Below are 21,188 nucleotides of genomic sequence, written 5' to 3'. Positions count from 1 at the left end.
TGGTCTGCGTGCAGCAATTCGGAAAAAATGGCAGCTCTCAAACATAATGGCACCAATGAATTCCTTCATACTCTCACTTTCGTTATCGAAATGGTGTTCCAGCTTTGCAAAAGCCATAAGGCTGCTGCAAATAGTTGTGTTGAGCCTGCACCAAACTGTACGTTTGATTGCCGACACTCGATGAACCAGTGCTGGTTAGGCCTAACAGCCAAGCCAGTGTGTGGCTGCAACGAAAATCTGATGCTGGCCGGCATGACAGAAGGTGGCAAACCACAAGTTTTCTAATCATCGAGTGGCTCACCGGTGATCGGGCTTGAGATCATGCACTTCAGTGAAGGACGTTGATGCAACATTCAGGCTTACGGGTGACCAGCAAACAATTACAGCCATCGTGCCGACCACGTTTATCTGCGCATTTACTGTACGGAATGGGTTAGGCTCCATGTAGGCAGAAAGTACTAAGCTGAAATTGTGCAACCCAGCTCATACTGTTGGTGTCGCACAGTCAAGGTTGCACTTTGTGGCATCGGGATAACATGCAATGACGTACATTTGCCATCCTGATGGGCAAACACTAGACATTCCCACAGTCTCGCCCATCACCTACCCTATTTACTCGCATAATGATAGCACTTTTATGTAAAAGAAAATTGGCGCAAATTCAGGGGTGTGATCATTACGCGGGTTAAATATAGCACGTATAGAAACATATTCCTTTTTCATCCCACATTTACTGCGGGATGACAACGGGTCAACAAGCAGGCGGCTGCTGCCGTCAGTGCGGGACACGAAAACAAAAATGGCGGCCGGCGGAGCAAGCCGAACACGATTATTTTTCTTTTTGTGAGTACATTATGCGCATTGAAACAGTTTTTCCTGTATCGGTAATGAATAATATCGTTAATATCAGCAAGTTTGCCACAATAATGTAGCCATGTACACTTTGAGGGGACAGAAACAGAGATGGGCACGCTAAGATGCCAGTGACATAGAAACACATGGCGGGCATGCTGCGAAAACTGCGGCATTTGTCTTCACTGCTATCCTAATACGGCACATTTCCGCTAAGGGTGGGCGAATATCTTAGCTGCGTTACAAGCATCGGCGTGTAAATAGGGTACACTTCGAACATATCAGAGTAAACATGGCCACTATCGTTGCCGCTCACAATTTGTTGCGCGCCCACGAGTGCAGACGAGAAGAATCGAAAGGCACCCTTTATGTTGTTGTTGTTGTTGACCAAAACCATTACGAAGCCTACAAATAATAAAGCCGATGCAAGTTTTTTTTTTTTTTCATGGAAGTGCAGAAGTGATAAAAGGAATGAAATGGGGCATCTGCTTGACTATGTTGGGTGCGTGCAGACCGCTTGGTTTGTCTTGAAGAGTCGCTCGCGTAGCATTTGACAGATGGTAAGCACAATCATCATTAGCTAGACTTGGCACACGACATATCACTGTGACAAGTTCAGGGTGCGATCATCACACGGGAAAGAAAAGAAAATCAAATGCTGACGACCAAATTCAGGGGTGCGATCATTATGCGAGTAAATACGGCAATTTTAGCTAGGCTGAACTCCAACAATAAGCAAAAGTCTGCAAACAGTTTTTTGTACTGTTGGCGTTTCTGCGTTAACATATCTGAGTACCGTATTACCCAATATTTACCTAATATTCAATGTTAGTGCCTCAGTGCAGTGCCGTGAATATTTTCATATGTCCACTGTCCTAGCTAAATTCTAGTGCTTGCGCATCGCATGCCGTGTTGAATGTAATGTATGTTTGCCCGCACCAAAAATTTACGTAATAAATTTCACAGTAAAGTCAGGGTGCGGGTTATAAGCGAATTTCACCTTGAAATGTGGCTTCACGGCAGCGTAGTGCATGATGCCGTGAAGCCACACTTCAAGGCTAGGTTCTCCACTATTCAAAGTTTACTTATCTCATAGGGAGCCCCACACTCTCCCCACCCCCGCAAGATGAAGTGGCTTTCTCCTTTCCATCATGGTCACCCATTCTCCTTCTCTTTATGGGTTGCCATTTTACATTTAGTACTCTGCGAACAGTGCACACGGCACCGGCAAACTTACGCGTCACCCACACTCGTAGTGCTCCCTTGGTCCGTGCAAAGCACTTCGCGATATGGTGGAGAGGTGAATCACTATTGAGATTTTCGGCTCGGTTGCATTTGATCCATTGGAATGGATTTCAACTCCTGCAGTTAACATGAACATTGAGGTACTTTCTGCGCCTTTGAAAGAAGTCATGAAATCTGCATACTGTTTGACAAACTCATATTACCGTAGCAGTCCAAAGTGTTAGTTCCAGTTGTCTGGAAAAACTGCGCTCAGATGAATTACAATGCGTGTTTACACGTGTAAATCACTCTCCACTTTATCACCCCTACTACTTGGAATAACCAACAGCAATACTCCTATGTGTTCCCTTGCTATGAAGGCTAACCCCCCAAATTTTAAAACTTTCACTTACCCTACTTTACACACCAGTTTACTCTCCCCCTCCCCTATCAAAGGTGGGGGAGCGAATATGCACAGAAACTCTGCTAAGAAAAGCAGTTGCTGTCCTTGCAAAGACAAATGCCTTTGCAGAAACGTTGGCTCCGATGACACTTGTTCGACCACTGCTGGTCGCCTCAAACCTCCATCTCCCTCTGACCTTCTGTGTTGTTTGGACACCAAAGTGCTTCTCATACAGTTAGTGCTGTGACAAATCACAAAGTGGCAAACCAGCTCTGCAAAAGCCTGCAATAGGTTTCCTTTGTAGACTTTCACTACAATCATGTGGATGACATCTATCCCTTTCACAAACCTTCCTCCACCTTGTGGGCTTTCACAGAGCTGGTCCATCATATTCCGTGTCCCTGTGCATCGAATGGTCAATTGATGCAGCCTTGATCTCCGGTCTGCCAGCCTCCTGGTTAGTTTAGACAACAGAACGACTGCCCCGGCAAGGCGTTAGTCCTGGGTTCGATCCCTGGACCAGGAAAAAGTTTTCTTAAACTGCAAAGCTTTCCTTCTCAGAAACCTGTAGGGGTTTTCTTTGTAGCCTTATGCTACAATTGTGTGGATGGCAATTGTCCCTTTCATGCTTTGGAAATACAGTAGAACCTCGTTGACACGATACCATTAGGTACGATTTCTCGGCGCCAACGATCGCGATGAAGAACACAAGAAAGAAGCCAACAAAGTTATGTTTCTTTTCCCTCATTTTATATGTTGCTGGAAAACACGCTGTTTCGGCACCAGCATTCAGTGCATCGCCAAAGTGCGATCATATATTACGTTTTCCGGCAGCTAGATCCCATGTGAACAGAAAAAAGAAAAAGTGCATGGCATGTGCAATTGAGAGCAGTAAGTGACCGCCATGGCAGCTTCCCCGCAGTACTCGCCCAACTGTGTCACGCGAAAATATTGGCACACACTGTGTTCTTGTTCCGGTAATGGGTTGTTGCACGTCGCTTTCACAGCTCTGTGAAAAATAAGCATCTTTACCTATGTGTCACAAAGTGTGTGTGGCGGGTTGTCGTTGGAAGCCTACCACACGCTTTTAATAGGCGATGACCCAAACGCACTGCCATTTCCTGCTGCAGGTGGTGTAAAGTGAAAGCTAAAGTGTTATCTTTCACTCTAGTGGCATCTCTGGAGTGACTCACCAGCTCAATTTCGTTTCGGTTTCCCGTCGCAGTCTCAAAGCACTACACAATAGAAAAACTACGTGTGTCTAGGGCCGTTAGGGCCTCACCTGCTCAACGCGTCAGAGTTTTGTGCCACAATTTTCACCGAATGACTACATCTAAATTTCCTGCTAAAACACCCCACCCGAAGAAGCTGCTGACCCAGGCCAAATTCAAGAAGCGCAAACGTAAGCTTGCCAAAGCCATAAGAATAATTTGCATTCCTGGCTGCTTGGGCCCCGCAAGCTCCACGCGCGTCGCCACTTCGTGCTGCAATGATTCATGCAACACTTTGCATTACGAAGATGTGAACTACAGTTGAGCCTGCCAAATTCTCACTAGAGTTAGGATCGTACAGTGTCTCGGTTAGTATGTTTTTTTCTCGCTTTTCTTTCCTGCAACATATATGCAGGGTTCTCCTGTATAAGGCACAAAGAGGTCATCTCACCTCTGTCCTCCGCTGAGCTCCTGGAGAGATTCTTTCCACACGCCACCAAAGGCCACTTTGACCTCGAGACCCTGAAGTGCATCCATGCCTTCTGGAGGCACTAGCTTGGCGTCTGCGCCGGGAAGCAACGTTGAGAAGATAGAGCCAAAGTCCTGCACACAAACACGTACAAGTACACAATCACTAAGTTTAGTTTACAGGCAAGCCACACATCTGTGAAAACAAAAGGAGCAACACAAAGCAAGCAGCACTTGATGTAAGTGAAGTCAAACAAAAAGGATAAAGACAAGGACAAGCTGAAACTGGACAACACAGGCTATGTGAACACCCATACTGTCCAGTATTATGGCTATTCTGAGTCCTAATTATTGCTCGGTTTTAACTGCTTCAAATGCCTAGCCCAATGTATGCTGAACTGAAGGGCATAAATTAGGGTACAAGCAAAAGGAGCATGTGCAAGCACCAAACACCTTTCTACTCTTCTATCTGTTACTTTTAGTAGCAGTAATTTAATCCGAGTCTGAGCGCTTGATACAAAATTGCTGCATTATCTCGTCGTACAATCCCATACCATGGCTCCATTTTACCCCATGCTTGTATCAAGTGGAACTGCTTTCCCAACTTTATCATATTTATTGAAGATACATCATGCATCACAGGCTTATTGATGTCAGTAACTCACAGAGGTCATGCAATTATGTTGGTTGCAAAGCAACTGGTCACAAACAGTCGCTTTGGTCAAAAATGGACTATTTTAGGTCAGTTGCTTGCTGCCTGATTTTTTAGTCGCTTGACTGCAATTACAAAACTCCAGAACCAACCAGCAATGCAGGAGCAAGATACGTGCTTACACTGACACCTATTTCATGTGGCGATGGCATTGCTTACAGAAGTGAAAGGCATTAAGTGCAAGATGCTTCGACATGGCAATTGACAGGTCGTGCTAACCAGTGTGAACGTTGGTCACCTCGAGTTGCTTCTGGTCGCCAGTTACAGTCGGCTGCATGACCTCTGTCAATCTCTGGTGTGAATGCACCCTAAAACTATCATTTGCAATCGTGCCACCCAGTAACCTCACATTCATTGTTTAATGCTTTTTAACAGCGGGGCTGTTTTAAGTCGAGCCTTTGCTGTCCAGCATCCAGTGTCACGCAGAGGGGGGGGGGGGGGCAAGTTAATGGCACAAACCCACTATGGGGTATAGGCCATAGGAGGGGGGGGACAGGGGTATAAGAGCAGGTGTTTTGAGAAGTGCGCGCACTTTCGCCCCATGGATTCCGTTCAGCGCACGCAGCCCAGAAGTCGTGGCTGCCCAGAGGTCACAACTGCCCAGACGTCACGACTGCCCAGAAGTCACAACTGCCCAGAGGTTACGACTGCCCAAAGGTCACGACTGCCCAAAGGTCACGACTGCCCAAAGGTCACGACTGCCCAGAGGTCACGACTGCTCAAAAGTCACGACTGCTCAAAAGTCACGACTGCCCACACGTCACGACTGCCCAGAGGTCACGAATGCCCAGACGTCACGACTGCCCAGATGTCACGACTGCCCAGGCATCACGACTGCCCAGACATCACAACTCCCCAGGCATCGCAACTGCCCAGGCGTCACAACTGCCCAGACGTCGCGCAAATCCTGAGCTTCGAGAGCGAGAAGCGCAAGCAAAGCACCAGCAGAGGGATGCCGGTACTGCCGAGGATCAAGAATGGGAAGCGCAAGCCAAGTGCCGGTGGAGGCAAGCCAACCCCCACTTTCAAGAGAAGGCAAACCAAACCAAGCGCCAGCAGAGGCAAGCTAGCCCCCGACTCTGAGGAGAGGAGGCCGACCAGAGACGACACAGAGCGATTCCTCTCACGGAGGGTGCCGAGGGACGGTTCAAGAGAGAATACCTCGACCGTGAGTGCGGCCACAGCTGCAGGGTCTGTGACCTCACGCAACTGAAGAGTGTGCGCAATCGGGACCGAAGCTCGAATCTAGCAAAACGACATCAACGAGACAAAAGACTCATGAAAATTGTGCTCAACATGAATTCAACTTCAGAAACCACCAGCTTAGCTTGCTGTTTTGACAGCATTCACTGCATGAAACTGGCTTTACCTTTTTTGTTCCATCTACCACTGTGAACAACAGCTGAACACAGAAAAGCTCACACACAAGATGGAACACCTTTCAGACTAAAGATATTTTTATTGTTATATTAAGTTGGGCAGTTTTGCTCAAAGGCCACTGAAAGCGATAGCAAAGTTTACGGTCTCACTAAACCTTCGGATGGCATTCTAAATACACAAGCAAGTGACAGGTTCATGCAACGAAGCCTGCAATGCAACTTCTAAAGCATAGCATAAACAGCGGCCTGGCAGCTCCTAGGCATCTCAAAACACATGACGAGAAGTGCTGCCAGTGGCATCACAGGCATGATGCCTCGGTGGTGCGCAGGATGAGACCGAATCTCCCTCAGAACATTGACACTATAGCCAGAATTTCACTGCAGAGCTTTACTGTTCGTTTTACAGCACAGAACTGCACAGCAGAAACTCTTGGTGGGTTTGTGTGCGCAACACTTGTGCCAACAGTAGAAGGCGTAACACTGTCCTGGCTCCCCTGTAGAGTACACTGCGCAGAATGCTCAGACTGACCAAATGCACTGCGCGTCTGTCACGTCTCCGAACCTTTCTAACACTTCACCCAGAAGCTGCACATCGACCGTGACTGAACAGTGATGATGATGGCGATAGCAAAAATGTGCCTTCAGCATATAAATTATTGCTGTTGGAATCCTTACATGTCACCTTCTATTCAAATAAATAGGGCACATTTAAAGTCGTGGCATGCTGGCCAAAGTATGTGAGATCACCATGGAGCTTACATCGTCACCAATGACAAATACAGTTAAAGCTCGTTAATTCGAACCGCATGGGGAAGCCGCTTCAGTTCGAATTAACGAAAGTTCGAACTAACGAAAGTGAAGGAGAGCAACAGTACACTGCGATTTGGAAGCAGTAGGGAATGTCAGAAATTTGGCGTGTGCCACGGGCACACGCCATCTTCAAGTCGAAGCTCTGGGTCCGACTGTACCACACCACCGATGTCCACAAAAACGAACGTTAGCCGAGGCTTAACACCATCACAACGAATCGCGACGGCCGATACCTCCTAAGCTGAAAACAGAGGTACACAACCGATGAAGACTGCCGAGACGAAGACGCCGAACAAGTGATGGTGGCGAAGGCCCTGATTCGTTGGTTCTTGATTGCAAGCGCAGCTGCGACGTACTTGATTCGCTGTGTTTTGGCGCTTGCCGCGCCATCTCCGCACAACATTAGCAGCTGTACAAGATTTGCAAAGCCTCCGAGATTCGCAACGGGCAAGAAGTCTCGGAGGTTACGTAGAACGGAGAGGTGGCAGCCGCTGCCGCCTTCTGGCTGACCCCGCGTCGGTTAGATCTTTTTTTTCCGATTTTGCCTTCTCTCGCCGTTCTCTCCGTTTAGGAGGCAATACAGCCTTGTGTGTAGGCCGTAGGCGCGTTTCTCTGGCCGTGTGCCAGGCGAGCGTAGTTCGAATTATCCGTGAGGGAACCTTCTCGCGTTCGAATTAACGAACTTTTTTATACATAGACTTCTGTGGAGCTTGGCCGGACCAAATCGTACAGTTCGAATTATCCATAAATTCGAATTATTGAAGTTTGAATTAACGAGCGTTCACTGTACAGCGCTGTTAAAGAACTGTGCTATGCCTGTCAAATTGGTCTACATATGCGTCACTCGTCCAACTCTCCAGAGGAACTGAAGGCGCACCTTGTCAACCTTCTTCCAGGCTTCCTTGAGGGCCATGTTCTTTTTCTCGTCCAGCTCCCGGATGACATCAATGATCTTGGCCCTGTCGTGGATTACAGTCCGTTTCTTGTTCAGCAGGTCTTGGTACTGGAATGAAGCAAGAGACAAGACCATGTCCCTGAAATTCCTTTCTTACCCCAATAGTGCAATGCAAAGTTCTCCCACCATCAAACAGTGACTCTGACTCGGATGATGTGCTTTGTGTTCCAGACCCTTCCACATGCGGATCTTACTCAAGCCTTTGCAGTCCTTACATCAGAGTACAACGAAACTTAAAACTGGCTGAAATACAGTCGGCCTTGGTTGCACGTAAGCGGAAGTGCATGCAGCCATGCATCGACCACTTGTTCCATGCACAGGGACCTTAAAACATAGTGATCTTTTTTGGATACATTCGTTTTTTATGCGAAGCATATTACGAGAGCTCAACCCAGCTCCTCAGGCGCGGCGGTGTCGCCTTGAAACCACGTGACACTGTGACGTCACGACAGAAAAGAAACGGGGCTCCAATTAGCGCCGTCGCTCGCGGCGTCGCCCCCCGCATCGGACGCGGTGAGCGTCGAGCAACGCAGCGTTCGGCGCGACAACGAAATGTGCGCCTGAGCAAGCGCCGCACGCCTGAGCCGACGCCGACGACACCGGCTTTTCTGCGACACGAGCTCCTTAACGCTGTCGCGTTAAAATAAAGGCTAGTATGCTTCGCATCCTGGGCTTAACCTTAGCTAAGCCACAGCCATTTTTTTTTACATTCGATAGTTTGTACTTATTTACATCTCCTGTGGAGTCTGAATTATTGGTAGTCGACTGCATATACTTTCTATTTTCTTTACAGACAGGTAGCAAAAACCTTTGAAGTGCCACAAACACATCCTAATCGCCGGCGCTGTATTTTTTTTATGGAAGCTGTTTCTGTCTGCAACGTCTTTCTTAATATGGTCCAACACCGTTGGCAATGAAGTACATGGTCGAGCTAACGTGCTCCAGCTATACAATACAGATTGCTGAAAATGATGTCACAAGATCAGACGCCAACGAGTATGCACTTTGCTTATGGCCAATAGCATAAAAATCTGTCCTCAGTCTTGCATTATCTATCATGATGGAGAAATGACCACAGTTGTGTATTTTGCCGCTCTGGGCCTGAAAGTTAGGAAGGACACCGCGGCCAACAATGGCTGCAAGGGTGACGACATGCAGGGGAGGAAGAAGATGTCACTACTTAGCAAAGAAAGCAAGCATATCCAAGGACTTTAGCCATGGTGAGAGTGTGCATACGTGTGGGGAGGTCGTTCAACTGACCGTGCCCATCAGAGATGCCAAAAGCTTGGTGACCGAGTCGTCACAGCAACCAGACAAGGGCACGTCTCTCACCTTTTCCTCGGCCCTCAGCAGCATGTTCTGGGCGCGCGAGTTGACATTCTGGCCTAGCTTCTCCTTGGTCTCGGACAGCTTGCTGATGCGCCGGCCGGCATCGGTCGGGTTGTTGGCCTCGAAGTCGTACTCAGTGTTGCTCTTGCCAAAGTAGGGCCGCTCCGAAGGAATCCACTCGTAGTGGTGGACCATGTCCTCCAGCTGCACACAATTGCACCCACTGACCACAAAGCTTTAAGCAAAATTATAGCGCCTAGAATATATTGATTATAGTGTGTTGAGCACAGGCGTCACGGTGGCACCAAGAGTAATGCCTTTCGCTGGAGGTCGCATGGTGTGCTGCAATACAGAACTGCGCACGTCTCCCTCTCGCTGTGCGCTTCGAAATGATGTGCTCTGTGCAGAGCATAGCTTTGTTTCTCTCTTTTTTTTCACATAACGTCAGCACACTAGCAAACTATCACACATTTTGTTGCCATGGCACCGTGGACAGCGTTGCCAGACAGCGTTGCTAGTAGGGATTGTGCTGAACATGCGGCCTCCAGGCATCACTGGCGGCGCCACCATCTCCCGTTAACCAGGCCCAGCACTCAGCACACTAGTCTGCATATTTATTTATTTATTTAATACATACTGCGGACACGAAGTCCATGCAGGGTGAATAATACAATATTAGGTCACAAGAATTAAAGCAATGTCAATACAACAAAATGCGGAAACAATACGACAATAATGCTGATACAAAAGGTAAACAATCGTGATACAAGTTTTATAAAGGCAAGTCATTCCAGTCATTAATGGTGCGTGCAGAGAAAGAGTACTTAATTAGGTTGGTTCGGGCAAAATATGGGGTTAGTGCGTTTTAATGATGTTGGCGAGTAGGTCGTGATCGTGCTCTAGAAACTAGAGCACGATCTCGCCCAGCAATTAATCAGCCCCTATTGGATTGATGGAAATGAGAATGACACAACGGATACAAAGTCGTTTTACAGTACATGGGCAACTAGGATCAAACATTGTCAGGCCTGGAATGTTTGTGGGCCTGGAAGTGTTGTGCAACAGATAAGTGAAGTTGCTTATCGTAATAGGGTTGGTAGCGATAGCTGTGAATGCGACGACCCGGGAGGAAATTTGCTGGTATGTACGGGAATAAGAAATTTCGTGTACACCAGCGTTTTCACGTGAGACAGGTGAGAAAGTACTGCAGAGAAGTTGCCGTGGCGGGTGGCTACTATTCTCGATCACGCATGCCTTACGCCTCTTCTTTTTTACACTGGATCTAGGGGCTGGAAAACGTATCATACGATCGCAGATTGGCTATCTACTGGACGTTGGTGCCAAAAGAGTGTTTTCTGGAACTGTATGAACTGATAAAAAATAAGCGTACAGTAATACCTCGTTAATTCATACTTAAGGGGACGAAAAAAAATTTTGCTGGTCCGGATTAAGGTACATCCACACTAGCGACAAAAACGCGCGCGGCGAGCGGTGCTATCGCGCGCGGCAAGATTCACAAAAAGCAGCAGCAACGCGCGGCAAACGCGCGAATGGGTGCGAGACCCATTTTTCGCGGCAGACGCAAAACGACCACCAATAAGAAGCGAGCCGCTTTACAAGCCGCGCTGTTGTGGCGCCACTTGTCGCATAAGCAAAGAATCATAATCTATGGGCTCCGAGACTGAACAGTGACACGCGCGCCGTAAAATCTCAGAGGCCATTTCCAGTCAAGGGGGCTGTTTTTGTTAAGCCTTACCACACCGCCACTGAGACGTCGACGAAGAATTCGCCTTGCAATGCAGGCGTTTTTTGGAAACCTTTCGCGGATATGCGTGGCTCTATGATAAAACGAGTGTCGGACAAGGAGCTGCGCGCCAACCGCTGGCACATTATGGACAGCAGTTTGGCATGATAGGTGAGTAATTGGTGAAGGCAGGGAAGCAGAGTGTGCGCCTGGCCCTCAGTGTCCCTGTACCGCACCCAAAACTTTCTCGTCCGCTTTCTGGCACGTCGGCGTCACACAAGTAAAGAACAAATAAGTATTATAGTGTTCACAGTCACCAGTAGCTCCTCGTCCGTATCCGACATGCCTGAGCATGGCCGGCAGTGGCGCAAAAAAACACAGACACTCCCGATGGAACACGAAATGGGCAGAACGGAGAGCGCGTTGTCACGAGAAGTATCGAATGGAACGAGACAACGCGGGACTCCACAGGCCGTTGCCGCGTGCCGCAAAACGCAACTGTGGACTTGCCCGCGCGCGTCTGCCGCGCAGGCGCTTGCCGTGTGCGGCGTGTCGCGCGCGTTTTTGTCGCTAGTGTGGCCGTACCTTTAACCGAATGTCACATGATCGAGAATATCAAGGATACAATAAACGAATGCTTCCTACATCACACGCTTTTATTTACTGAATGAATTGGCAAATCCTGCTTCTATTTCGCACAAAAGCAATGCGCAAGTGGCAATCCTCATCATTTCGTGACTGATTAGTGTTCGCAGCGGCGAAGGCCTCGCGACTTCCTCCACAGCACGGCCGCAGAGTGTGTCTTTATCCAAGATACGCTATTCGCTACCACTCACACATCCCGATTATTTTTTCGCCAGGTCGCTACCCGTCCTGATGTAGATGGTGCTCTTCATCGTCGACAGCTTTACACTGAGTAAAATCAAGACTACTGTTTGCCACAGCGGCTGCGGACGAAACCGCGGCCGCTGTTGACACGATCACGGATGGCAGCCTTGTGGTTCTGAAGGCCATTTAAGAACTTTTTAAGATTTTGCACTAACAACCGCTTTATTCATACTGCCTTGTTCTTGCACAACAAGATCGGGTTTTATGGTCTCGATTGTTCACTGCAGCACTAGGCAATGTTGCTTGCCTAGTTTGTCAAAAAAGAAAAAAGATGCGAATTTGCTTTTTTCTGTGCCCCTTCAAATCACAACACTCGGAGAATAATGCAAGCTGATCTTGAAAGCCATGCTTTGCTCTGCTGCAGGTACCGGAAAGTGACCCTCCATTTTTATAAACTAGTATACATGGTGAGACTCTCAGACGAAGGCAATCTTGTTTTTCTTTTTCTCAACAAACCAGGCAGGCAGCAGTACCAAATATTATATTCTGTGATCTGGACTATAAGATATGACCAAGCTGCGAAATCTGAGCAAAAATCGAAGCAATGGTAAGCGCAACATTTTCTTTATTTTATTTTATTTTATTTATTTAGAAATACTGTCAACCCTCAGTTGAGGGTCATAACAGGGAGGGATGTTACATATACGTTCATACAGACAGCCAGATACAAAAGAAATATGCACATGCACTACAGTGTCCTACGGATACAATTCAAGATACAATATACAGACTATAAGACATGTATTCAAATGTTCAACTAGCTGCCGCACGCACACAAACAGAAAAAAAGGAAAAAGAGAAAAAAAGGAAAGAAAAACACTTTACAATATCCACATGGTACAGTTTTAGTAAAGAACCTTGATTGCATTTGTAAACAATGCAGTATCAGAACTGCGAACAATTTCTGCAGGCAGCTTGTTCCACAGCTCTATTGACTCTGGGAAGAACGAACAACGAAAGGCATTGGTTCGGGACAAGTACGGTTGAATAGCTTCATTATGATTTAAGCGGGAGCTCAGTCTGCCTGGAGGTGTTAAATACACATCTTTATTAATTTTTAGTTCGCCGTGAATTATTTGAAATAACGTTTTTACTCTCTGCTTCTTGCACCGATCTTCCAATAATTCAAGACCGCAAGACTTTAACATTGCCGAAACTGAGTCTGTACTTCTATATTTCGAACAAATAAAGCGCGCCGCCCGGCGTTGCACCTTCTCTATTTTGGCCCACATTACCTTTCGATGGGGTGCCCATGCTACTACTAACGCATATTCTAGGGATGGTCGAATAAGAGATCTGTAAGCCAGCAGTTTAACATCTTTTGTTGCCCTCCCCAGTTCTGCTCTTAAAAAACCCAATTTCGTCTGTGCCGCAGAGCACACTCTTTCTACTTGATTGTGCCATTTTAAATCATGCGAAGTAGAGACACCAAGATATTTGAAACAGGGAACATTAACTAAATTGTAGTCTTGGATATCGTACTGAAAAGTAAAAATATTCTTTTTTGCAGTCATATGCGTGTATGTGGTCTTATCAAAATTAATTCGCATTTCCCACTTGTCACACCAACTCCCAAACGCCTGAAGGTTTCGGTTGAGCTTAATCTGATCCTCTAAACAAGATACCGGCGCAAAAATCAAGCAGTCATCTGCAAAGAGCTTTATCTTAGCAGAACTATCTAAAGCGGTTGCTACATCATTGATGTAAAGCAGAAAAAGTGTTGGCCCTAACACGGACCCCTGTGGTACTCCTGAGTATACATCTACAAAACCAGACTCGGAACCATCAACGCAAACTGCCTGCTTGCGGTTAGTTAAATTATCTTCAATCCATTTTAGAACGTCGCCATTTATACCTGCTTTGTACAGTTTAAAAAGTAATTTACGATGGGGAACCTTATCAAAGGCTTTGGCAAAATCAACGCATATAACATCCATTTGTTCACGGTTGTCCATAGCTTTGGAAAAATCGTGTAATGTCTCAATGAGCTGTGTCACTGTGGAAAGTCCCCGTCGGAACCCATGCTGGCATGCGCAAAGGAGGCCATTTGATTCTAGGAAGATAATTATATGTTTTGCTATGACGTGTTCCATAACCTTGCAGCAAACTGACGTAAGAGATACAGGACGGTAGTTATTCATTAGGGTACAATTGCCACTTTTAAATATGGGGATAACTACAGCACAACGCCAGTCCTGTGGCACGGAATGGGTGCTTAGTGATTTCTGAAAAATAATTACCAAATAAAATGATATCCACTCAGCATACCTTTTCAAAAAGCCAGTAGGTATTCCGTCTGGCCCAGAAGCCTTCTTGTCATCTAACTGTAGCAACTGCTGGAATACGCCCCTCTGAGTAAAGTTGATAGTGTCCATGGAACTTTCGCTGAAAGATGCCCCGTCATCTACTGGAAATGGTCGATCACTGCGCGTGAATACTGATTGGAAATATTTATTTAATCCATGAGCGATAACACCTTTTTCTTCTACTAGAACATTTCCTACCGTCATTTGCTTTATTATTTGCTTTATTAAAAGGGAAACACGCAAGTCACTACATCGTTTGCGGAGTTAGTGCAAGTGCGGTGAAATTGGTCCATCAGTAGTTAACACTCAGGCAGGCATTCACTACGGTGAAGCCCTACTGTTTTTCCCTGCTCGTTTAACTAATGCGCGGTGCACCCACAACCACCAGAACAGCTTGCCCACCTTCTTCACAGCATCTCCAGCCTCACGGTCGATCTTGTTGACGTCGTGCTCCCACTGCTGGATCTTGAGCTTGAGCTGGTCAGCCTGCTTCTCGATCTCGGCCCGCTCGGCATATTTCTCGGCGATCTCGCGGCTTGCAGCCTTGAGCTTCTCCTTCTGTGCCTTGACCTCCTCGCCCGCCTCTTTCACTTTCTCCTGCGTGGCGTCCACACAACAGACAAGAAGTCCTTGTAACCAGATATTGCATGCTACAATTACTAGAGGGAATTAACATAGGAATAATTGTTAGTACATAAATTTGTTCGTCTGATCCTTGTGCTTGTGGCTTCAGAAATTCTGGTGCCTTTATTTGCTATGCTTCATCGGCCTTTTGTGGCCTAAAATTCGAAGCATTTGTATTTTGATAAACGCAAGAGGCAATAAGACTGTGCACATGCACAATCATTATGAATTGCGGCACTTATAACACAATATAACTTGTTAAAAATGACCAACTTGTAGTCACAAAACCATTCAAAGCCCCAAGGACTAAGTTTAGGCAAATCATGGTGCAGTTAAACCTCAATATCGCAACACCAGTAAAATTAGCACTATACTTTGTCTATTTCAAGTTTTTACGCGATTATGTACAGTCACAGACAAATGTTGCTTACATGGACGGGGCCGTAAAAATTTTGAAATTGTTGGGCGATCAGCCAAAAATAACGAATAAAACGCACACTTCTATGACAAATTTCTTCTCATTTCGTTGAATTTGAGAGTCAGCGACCAAATAAAGATATGGTTTCATGCCTTGTTGATCACACCTTCACATTGGCAGTTCAAAGTGAAGCCTGTGTAACTTTTCACATTCACTCCACCACTGCTGCTGACACTGTGCTGCTGACCGTGAACACTTGATCACTGCCACGACGCTGGTGTGATGAAGAGCGCAGGCAGGGGGAAGCGAACACTCTGTTTGCCTCTTGCTTCAACATGTCTCCGAAACCTGAGCTCCGGCACTAGACGCACCAGAAGACAGTGCACATGAAGCCACCAACAATCTCGGATCGCCCAGTTTTCGCACACACTGCAGATTACCTTCAAGATAGGGTGTGCGGAGCACGTGTGCACTCAGCCACGTTCACAGCCACGCGCAGACACAGCAAACCTAGAATGGGAGAAGCCCACACGCATGCTCTTACTTACCTTGGCTGCAGCCAGCTTCTGCTCGTTCTGCTTGAGCTTTTCTTCGAGTTCGGCCAGCATGGCATCGCTCGCCTTCATCTGTTCGTCGTAGCCCAGGATGGACTTCTCCAGTTCCTGGATCTCCAGGTTCAGCCCTTCCACTTCCTACATTCCGGAAAGAGAGAGAGTCGGTAAGTGAGATGAGCAGTGATTTGATCAAGACAAGTTACACATTCGCTATGCTGGTGGTGCCCAAGCGACCGGAGACTCACATTGTCACACTTTACTACTGTGTGGTATTTTAAGACGGCAACAAGCTGAAACAAAATCAAGCTGTCGGGCGACACCAAAATACGATGCTGCCGGAGATAAACATGGCACTCACTTCGTGTAGCCTGTAGCAGCGAACAGCAACACATTTCGGTTATCACCTATTAAAAGTGTGCAGTACGGTTCCAACAGCACTACGCTACCCATGCTGTGATGCTGTGAAACAAATAAGTGAACATGCTTATCGCAATAGGAAGGGTAGCAATAGCTGTGAATGCGCTGTGCGACAATCCAAGAGGTGATTTGCTGGTACCGGGAGAGAAAACTACTAAGTGAGAGTCGGCGTTCTCACATGAGACGAGTGGGGGAGTATTGCGGGCATGCTGCTGCAGCAAGCAGCCACCGTTCTCGATCGCGTGCGCCTCGCGCCTTTCTTTGTTTACATGGGATCTAGCGGCCAGGAAACGTATTATACAATCACAGTTTGACGATGTACAGAACATCAGTGGCGAAAGATGATGTTTTCTGGGAACATATGAAACAGTAAAAAAGAAGCATAACTGTATTGGGTCTTTTTTTTGTGTGTGTGTGTTCTCGATCGTCAACATTAGCACAGGGAAATCATATGTAATGGGATCATATCAATAAGGTTCTCCTGTACACACAAAAGTTCATGGTGCTGCGACTGCTCACTGTTACATCCAATACACTCGACTTCCGTTAAGTTGATCCTGATGGTAACGACGAAATTGGTCAAATTAAACAAATTGCAGAAAAAAAGATAATGCCAAAACACACTGTTGATTCCCTTGACGGTACATGCACTTAAAGTTATCTTCGCCATGATACAGCCATGTTATACAGTGAAGCAAGTCAAGCAAAAAAAGGAGCCACTGTTAAGAGACATAGCACCTGTTGCTTAAATTACACACGCACATTCCCCGTCTTCGATAACAATACGAGCACCAAAACACCAAAGTTTACTGGCAGGCTATAGGAGTTTTAGGTAGACCCCAACTCTTTTGTTGGCTTTAAATGCCCTCTCGATTTCCAGTGTTTTTTCATCTCACTGCCTCTTATTTCGCTAGATTTCCTAAACACAGGTGGAATTCTCCACTTTTCAGTACATGGCGCCTGCGCATGCGTATAATTAAGGAATGCACACTAGGCACCATTAACTGTCTCATATACAAGAGACGCATCACCATGGCAACATCAGAAACAGCTTGTTTATTTAGCCTCAAGGTGCTCGTGCTCTGACCGGAGACGGCGCATGCACGCCTATATTATTAAGCAATGTCTACTACGTCTCATGAAAGTGGCCCCTTTTCTTCTATAATATACTTCACCGCAATAATTTGCTTATGCCTCACCGCATAGCAGGGCTGTATTACGGCAAAGCTGACCAGCCAAGCTTGAATTGTCCAGCAAAGGTCAAGTTTCAGATTGAAATAATGGAGATTTAGGCCCATAGAAATGTATGGGCACTGGCAGGGTCCTTTGGTTAGGATGGAATTAACGGGTGTTGAATTAATGCAAGTCTACTGTACATTATTAAGACCGATATTGTTGCAAGTGGGTTTGATTGTTTACGAAAAATATTAGTCGGACCCAAAATATAAAATATGGTGAAAAATACTAAACATATTTGTTGCTCAATATGCCGACTGTTTATGAAAGATTCACAGCCTTTGTTCCGTGAATGACAACGACCTGCGCCACAGGCAAATGTAAATATTTATTAAGTTTAGAATGAAATATAGACGTAACAGTGGTCGAAATTTCGGCTGCCATTATAAAATGGTTGTATAAGTTGGCATCTCTGCTGCGCGGGCAGGTCCGTATAAAATCCACGGATCAAAGAAATCGAGCTCAGAAACCCAGTCGCATACAAAGCATGCAGGGTGAGATCAGAGCTATTTCTTTAAGTACGAAAGGCATTTACACATGCTTGCGAACGTTATCCTAAAGCTGTCTAGCAATACTGGTACTGGCACAATACTGCTATACTGGAGTGAGAAAAAAAATTACACCTGGCCAGCCACTGTTCCCTCCCCCCTTTCGTCTCACCTGCTTCTTGGCAGTGGCCTTCTTGGCCGACTCGTCAGCCTTCTTTTTGCACTTGGAGATCTGCTGCTCGGCTGCCTTCAACTCTCGATCTCGGATGTTCTTGGCATCTTTCACTTTCTCCTCGAGGTCCTTCACACGAGCCGAGGCCTTCTTCTGTGTCTCTTTGCACGCCTGCAGCTTGGCCTTCGACTCCTCTGCAACCGACAAGAGCAGACGGACCTTGGTTTTTGAAATTCAAGAGACATGGCAAACAAACGAGCCAATCACTGAGCTTTCGTCTGATGATCAATACTAACTTTGGGCAACGCAGCAAAAGCTATGCATAGCATCACCAACCAGAAAAGAGAATCAGAGGTAGGGCTCCTCCATTGTTTGTCCATTGTGCAAAACCAATTGAATACAAGCTACACAGAAGGATTAGTAAGGCACAACATGCAAGCCTTGCTTCCTTTTACAGAACACAGCCGATTCTCGTAACCGATTGATTGACATGAGCCCTAGCCTATACTGCACTGAATGGGGTTGAGATGGTGTCCAGCAAATTACCAGTTTATTCGAAATCTCCCCTAGTACCGACGCAAATGCATGCATTTTAAACTGGATTGCTCGAAGCATACCGATAAGCTGCTCTGCTTAGAGTGAACTGTCTAGGGGCACACGGACACTCACAGCAGCGCTCAGCACCTCTTGCACTGAGCGAAGTGTTCCGCGCAGGGCAAGCGAGCGGACCTCTCTATCACCAGCTACACCATCGCACTGCCTGTGCACCAGTTTTCTCCATGCTGTACTCATGTGTTATTAGTAGTAAGCAGGAGCACACTCACGATGGCACTCAGCACCATTCGCACCTAAGTCCCGTGAATAAATTCAAGGTAGCGACATTCCTTCTCTCCTTCTTGCCACACGCACCTTCCCTCACCACTAGCCCTCTCAGTTTGTTGTTTTCGATTGTGGCAATCGCACTGCATAGCCTGCCGATCTTCGCAATCATTGGGTCCACAATCACCACCACTGTCATGGTGCCGATGCAAGTCAAAAGAAGACAGCAAGAAAACAAAAGGCACGGATGGCAGCACACGGATGCTCTCGTGCTTATTTCCTCGAAAACGGAGGAAGTGCAACTACGCGACTTCACTCTGTCAACAAGGAAATACAGATAAGCCCCAGACTGCCTCCCCTGCCTTCGCTCGCTGGCTCGGGTGGCAAGATAAAGGAATGTCGCTACCTTTACTTTTATTCAGGTGGCTTATTCACGTCAAGCAAGCGAGCAACCCTCTTTGTCGGTGCATTCTTTTTCTCCATGTTGTGCCTATGTGTTATCAGGGAATAGCGCAGTGTTGTGGAAGTAGTGTACGATGGACAAATGTTACTCTACGCTGCCTTCCACATGCCCTGTGTGACCAAAGTCACTCGTACCAAGATTGGCTCCCTCCCGCAGCATCCGCAAAGGAGCCAATCGCGACCGAAGAATTCAATACCAATATGCTCAATTGCAATAGAAAATGCACCGCATAACACCAGTACAGAAGAACCCCGCTGTTACGTTCCTCACTGCTGCGTTTTCCCGGCTGCTACGTCGTTTTCATCCGGTCCCGGCATAGCTTCCATAGGATCCAATGTATAAGGAACCCCGCTGTTACGTAGTAGCTGTGAAAACGTTCCTGCATGATACGTCGCAACGTAGCGCCCAGAACCCGCCTGGGCTAAAGTAGGCAACGCGCTACAACCGCCATTTTGGCTTTTGACGAGTTTTGGCCGGGCTTGGCTATGGAACTGGCTGCTAGAAGCCACACACCAGTTCGAGAAGCCGCCACTAATAGCGTCCTCGATCACCTGCACCGGTGCGCACTTTCATCTTCGATCAACCGCACCGGTGCGCGCCGACTATCCTCGATCACCGGAAGCGCACTGACGGAAGCGACGCTGACAGCAATGCGGCCTTCCAGGCTATTGAGAAACGTGTGGTGATTTCTAGTGAGCGAAAGAAACGGCAAGCCACCATTCTAGACTTTTTTTTAAGTTCTAAGCGCACTCTGTGGAAATAAATTGTCTATAGTTGAAGCTGCACTTTTTTCATTCATTTTCGGAGCTTTCCTCGCTGCTGCATTTTCCCGGCTGTTACGTTTTTTCCCCCCGGTCCGGTGAAAAACGTATGAACGGGGTGCCACTGTATTCGACTTCCATGGAGTTGTGCTATTTCAGCTCTGCTTTTTAAGGCTTTATGGAGTAGCCACTTTTATGGTATTACCGCTTATATAGCATTTTTCTGCCATTACGTTCACTTCGTTATAATGAGTGTTTATTGTACGTTTAGCTAACTTTTGCTAGTTCACATAGAATGAATGAGCCAGTGGCTTCAGTCGCAGATGCATTTGCCTAGCCTACGAAACACAGTTTGGCTGCAGGACCTCACACTTCAGTCCCTATTGGGTTTACAAAGCAGCACAGGAATTATGAGAGGCTTTCTTAAACCGGGGATTCATCAATGTACACCTAAAGCACATAGGTGTTTTTTTAATTTTGCCCCCATTGAAGTGCGTAAGCTGCGGCCGGGAATCGAACCCACGGCCTCATGTTCAGCAGCACGCCTTAGCGACAAACTGCGGCAACTGTAAACTATACAGACAGCTACTGCTGCCGTCAACATTGCAAGACCCACCAATAGTCTGTTGAAGGGCCTGGTACTCCTGCAGAAGCTGGTGGTGCGTGCTCTGCTGGAGTTGACTCTTGAGCTGCTCCAACTCGGTCTCCTTCAGGTCCGACTCTTCTTTTAGGCGGTTGTACCTGCACAGGCAACATACAGTAAAACCTCGTTAATTCGAATTTCATGAGACCGAAAGAAATGTCTGAATTAACGAAATGTCGAATCATCGAGGGTATCAAGAAAACAATAAACAAGAGCTTACTACATCAACACGCTTTTATTTACTGAATGAATGAGCCAATCTTGTTCCTATTTTGCACAAAAGCAGTGAGGAAGCTGCAGTTCTCGTCATCT

The 21,188-nt window shown here is 46.8% G+C and overlaps 1 protein-coding gene across 2 annotated transcripts in view; it reads right to left on the bottom strand.

Annotated features, from left to right (window-relative positions):
* LOC139056318 (structural maintenance of chromosomes protein 2-like) overlaps window positions 1–21,188 on the bottom strand; it is an 84,310-nt gene that overhangs the window by 3,752 nt on the left and 59,370 nt on the right. For both annotated transcript variants that reach the window (XM_070534476.1, XM_070534475.1), the window contains exons 14-20: window positions 20,850–20,974; window positions 18,191–18,384; window positions 15,872–16,015; window positions 14,684–14,878; window positions 9,347–9,547; window positions 7,937–8,062; window positions 4,142–4,293 (exon numbers count right to left, since the gene is read on the bottom strand). In XM_070534476.1, coding sequence (XP_070390577.1) covers window positions 4,142–4,293; window positions 7,937–8,062; window positions 9,347–9,547; window positions 14,684–14,878; window positions 15,872–16,015; window positions 18,191–18,384; window positions 20,850–20,974 — 1,137 coding nt within the window. The remainder of the gene's footprint in view (window positions 1–4,141; window positions 4,294–7,936; window positions 8,063–9,346; window positions 9,548–14,683; window positions 14,879–15,871; window positions 16,016–18,190; window positions 18,385–20,849; window positions 20,975–21,188) is intronic.

The sequence above is a fragment of the Dermacentor albipictus genome, chromosome 2 (genome assembly GCF_038994185.2).
Source record: "Dermacentor albipictus isolate Rhodes 1998 colony chromosome 2, USDA_Dalb.pri_finalv2, whole genome shotgun sequence".
Lineage (NCBI taxonomy): Eukaryota > Metazoa > Arthropoda > Arachnida > Ixodida > Ixodidae > Dermacentor > Dermacentor albipictus.
Note: the sequence above shows the minus strand (reverse complement) of the source record. Positions and strands in the feature narration are given on the sequence as shown.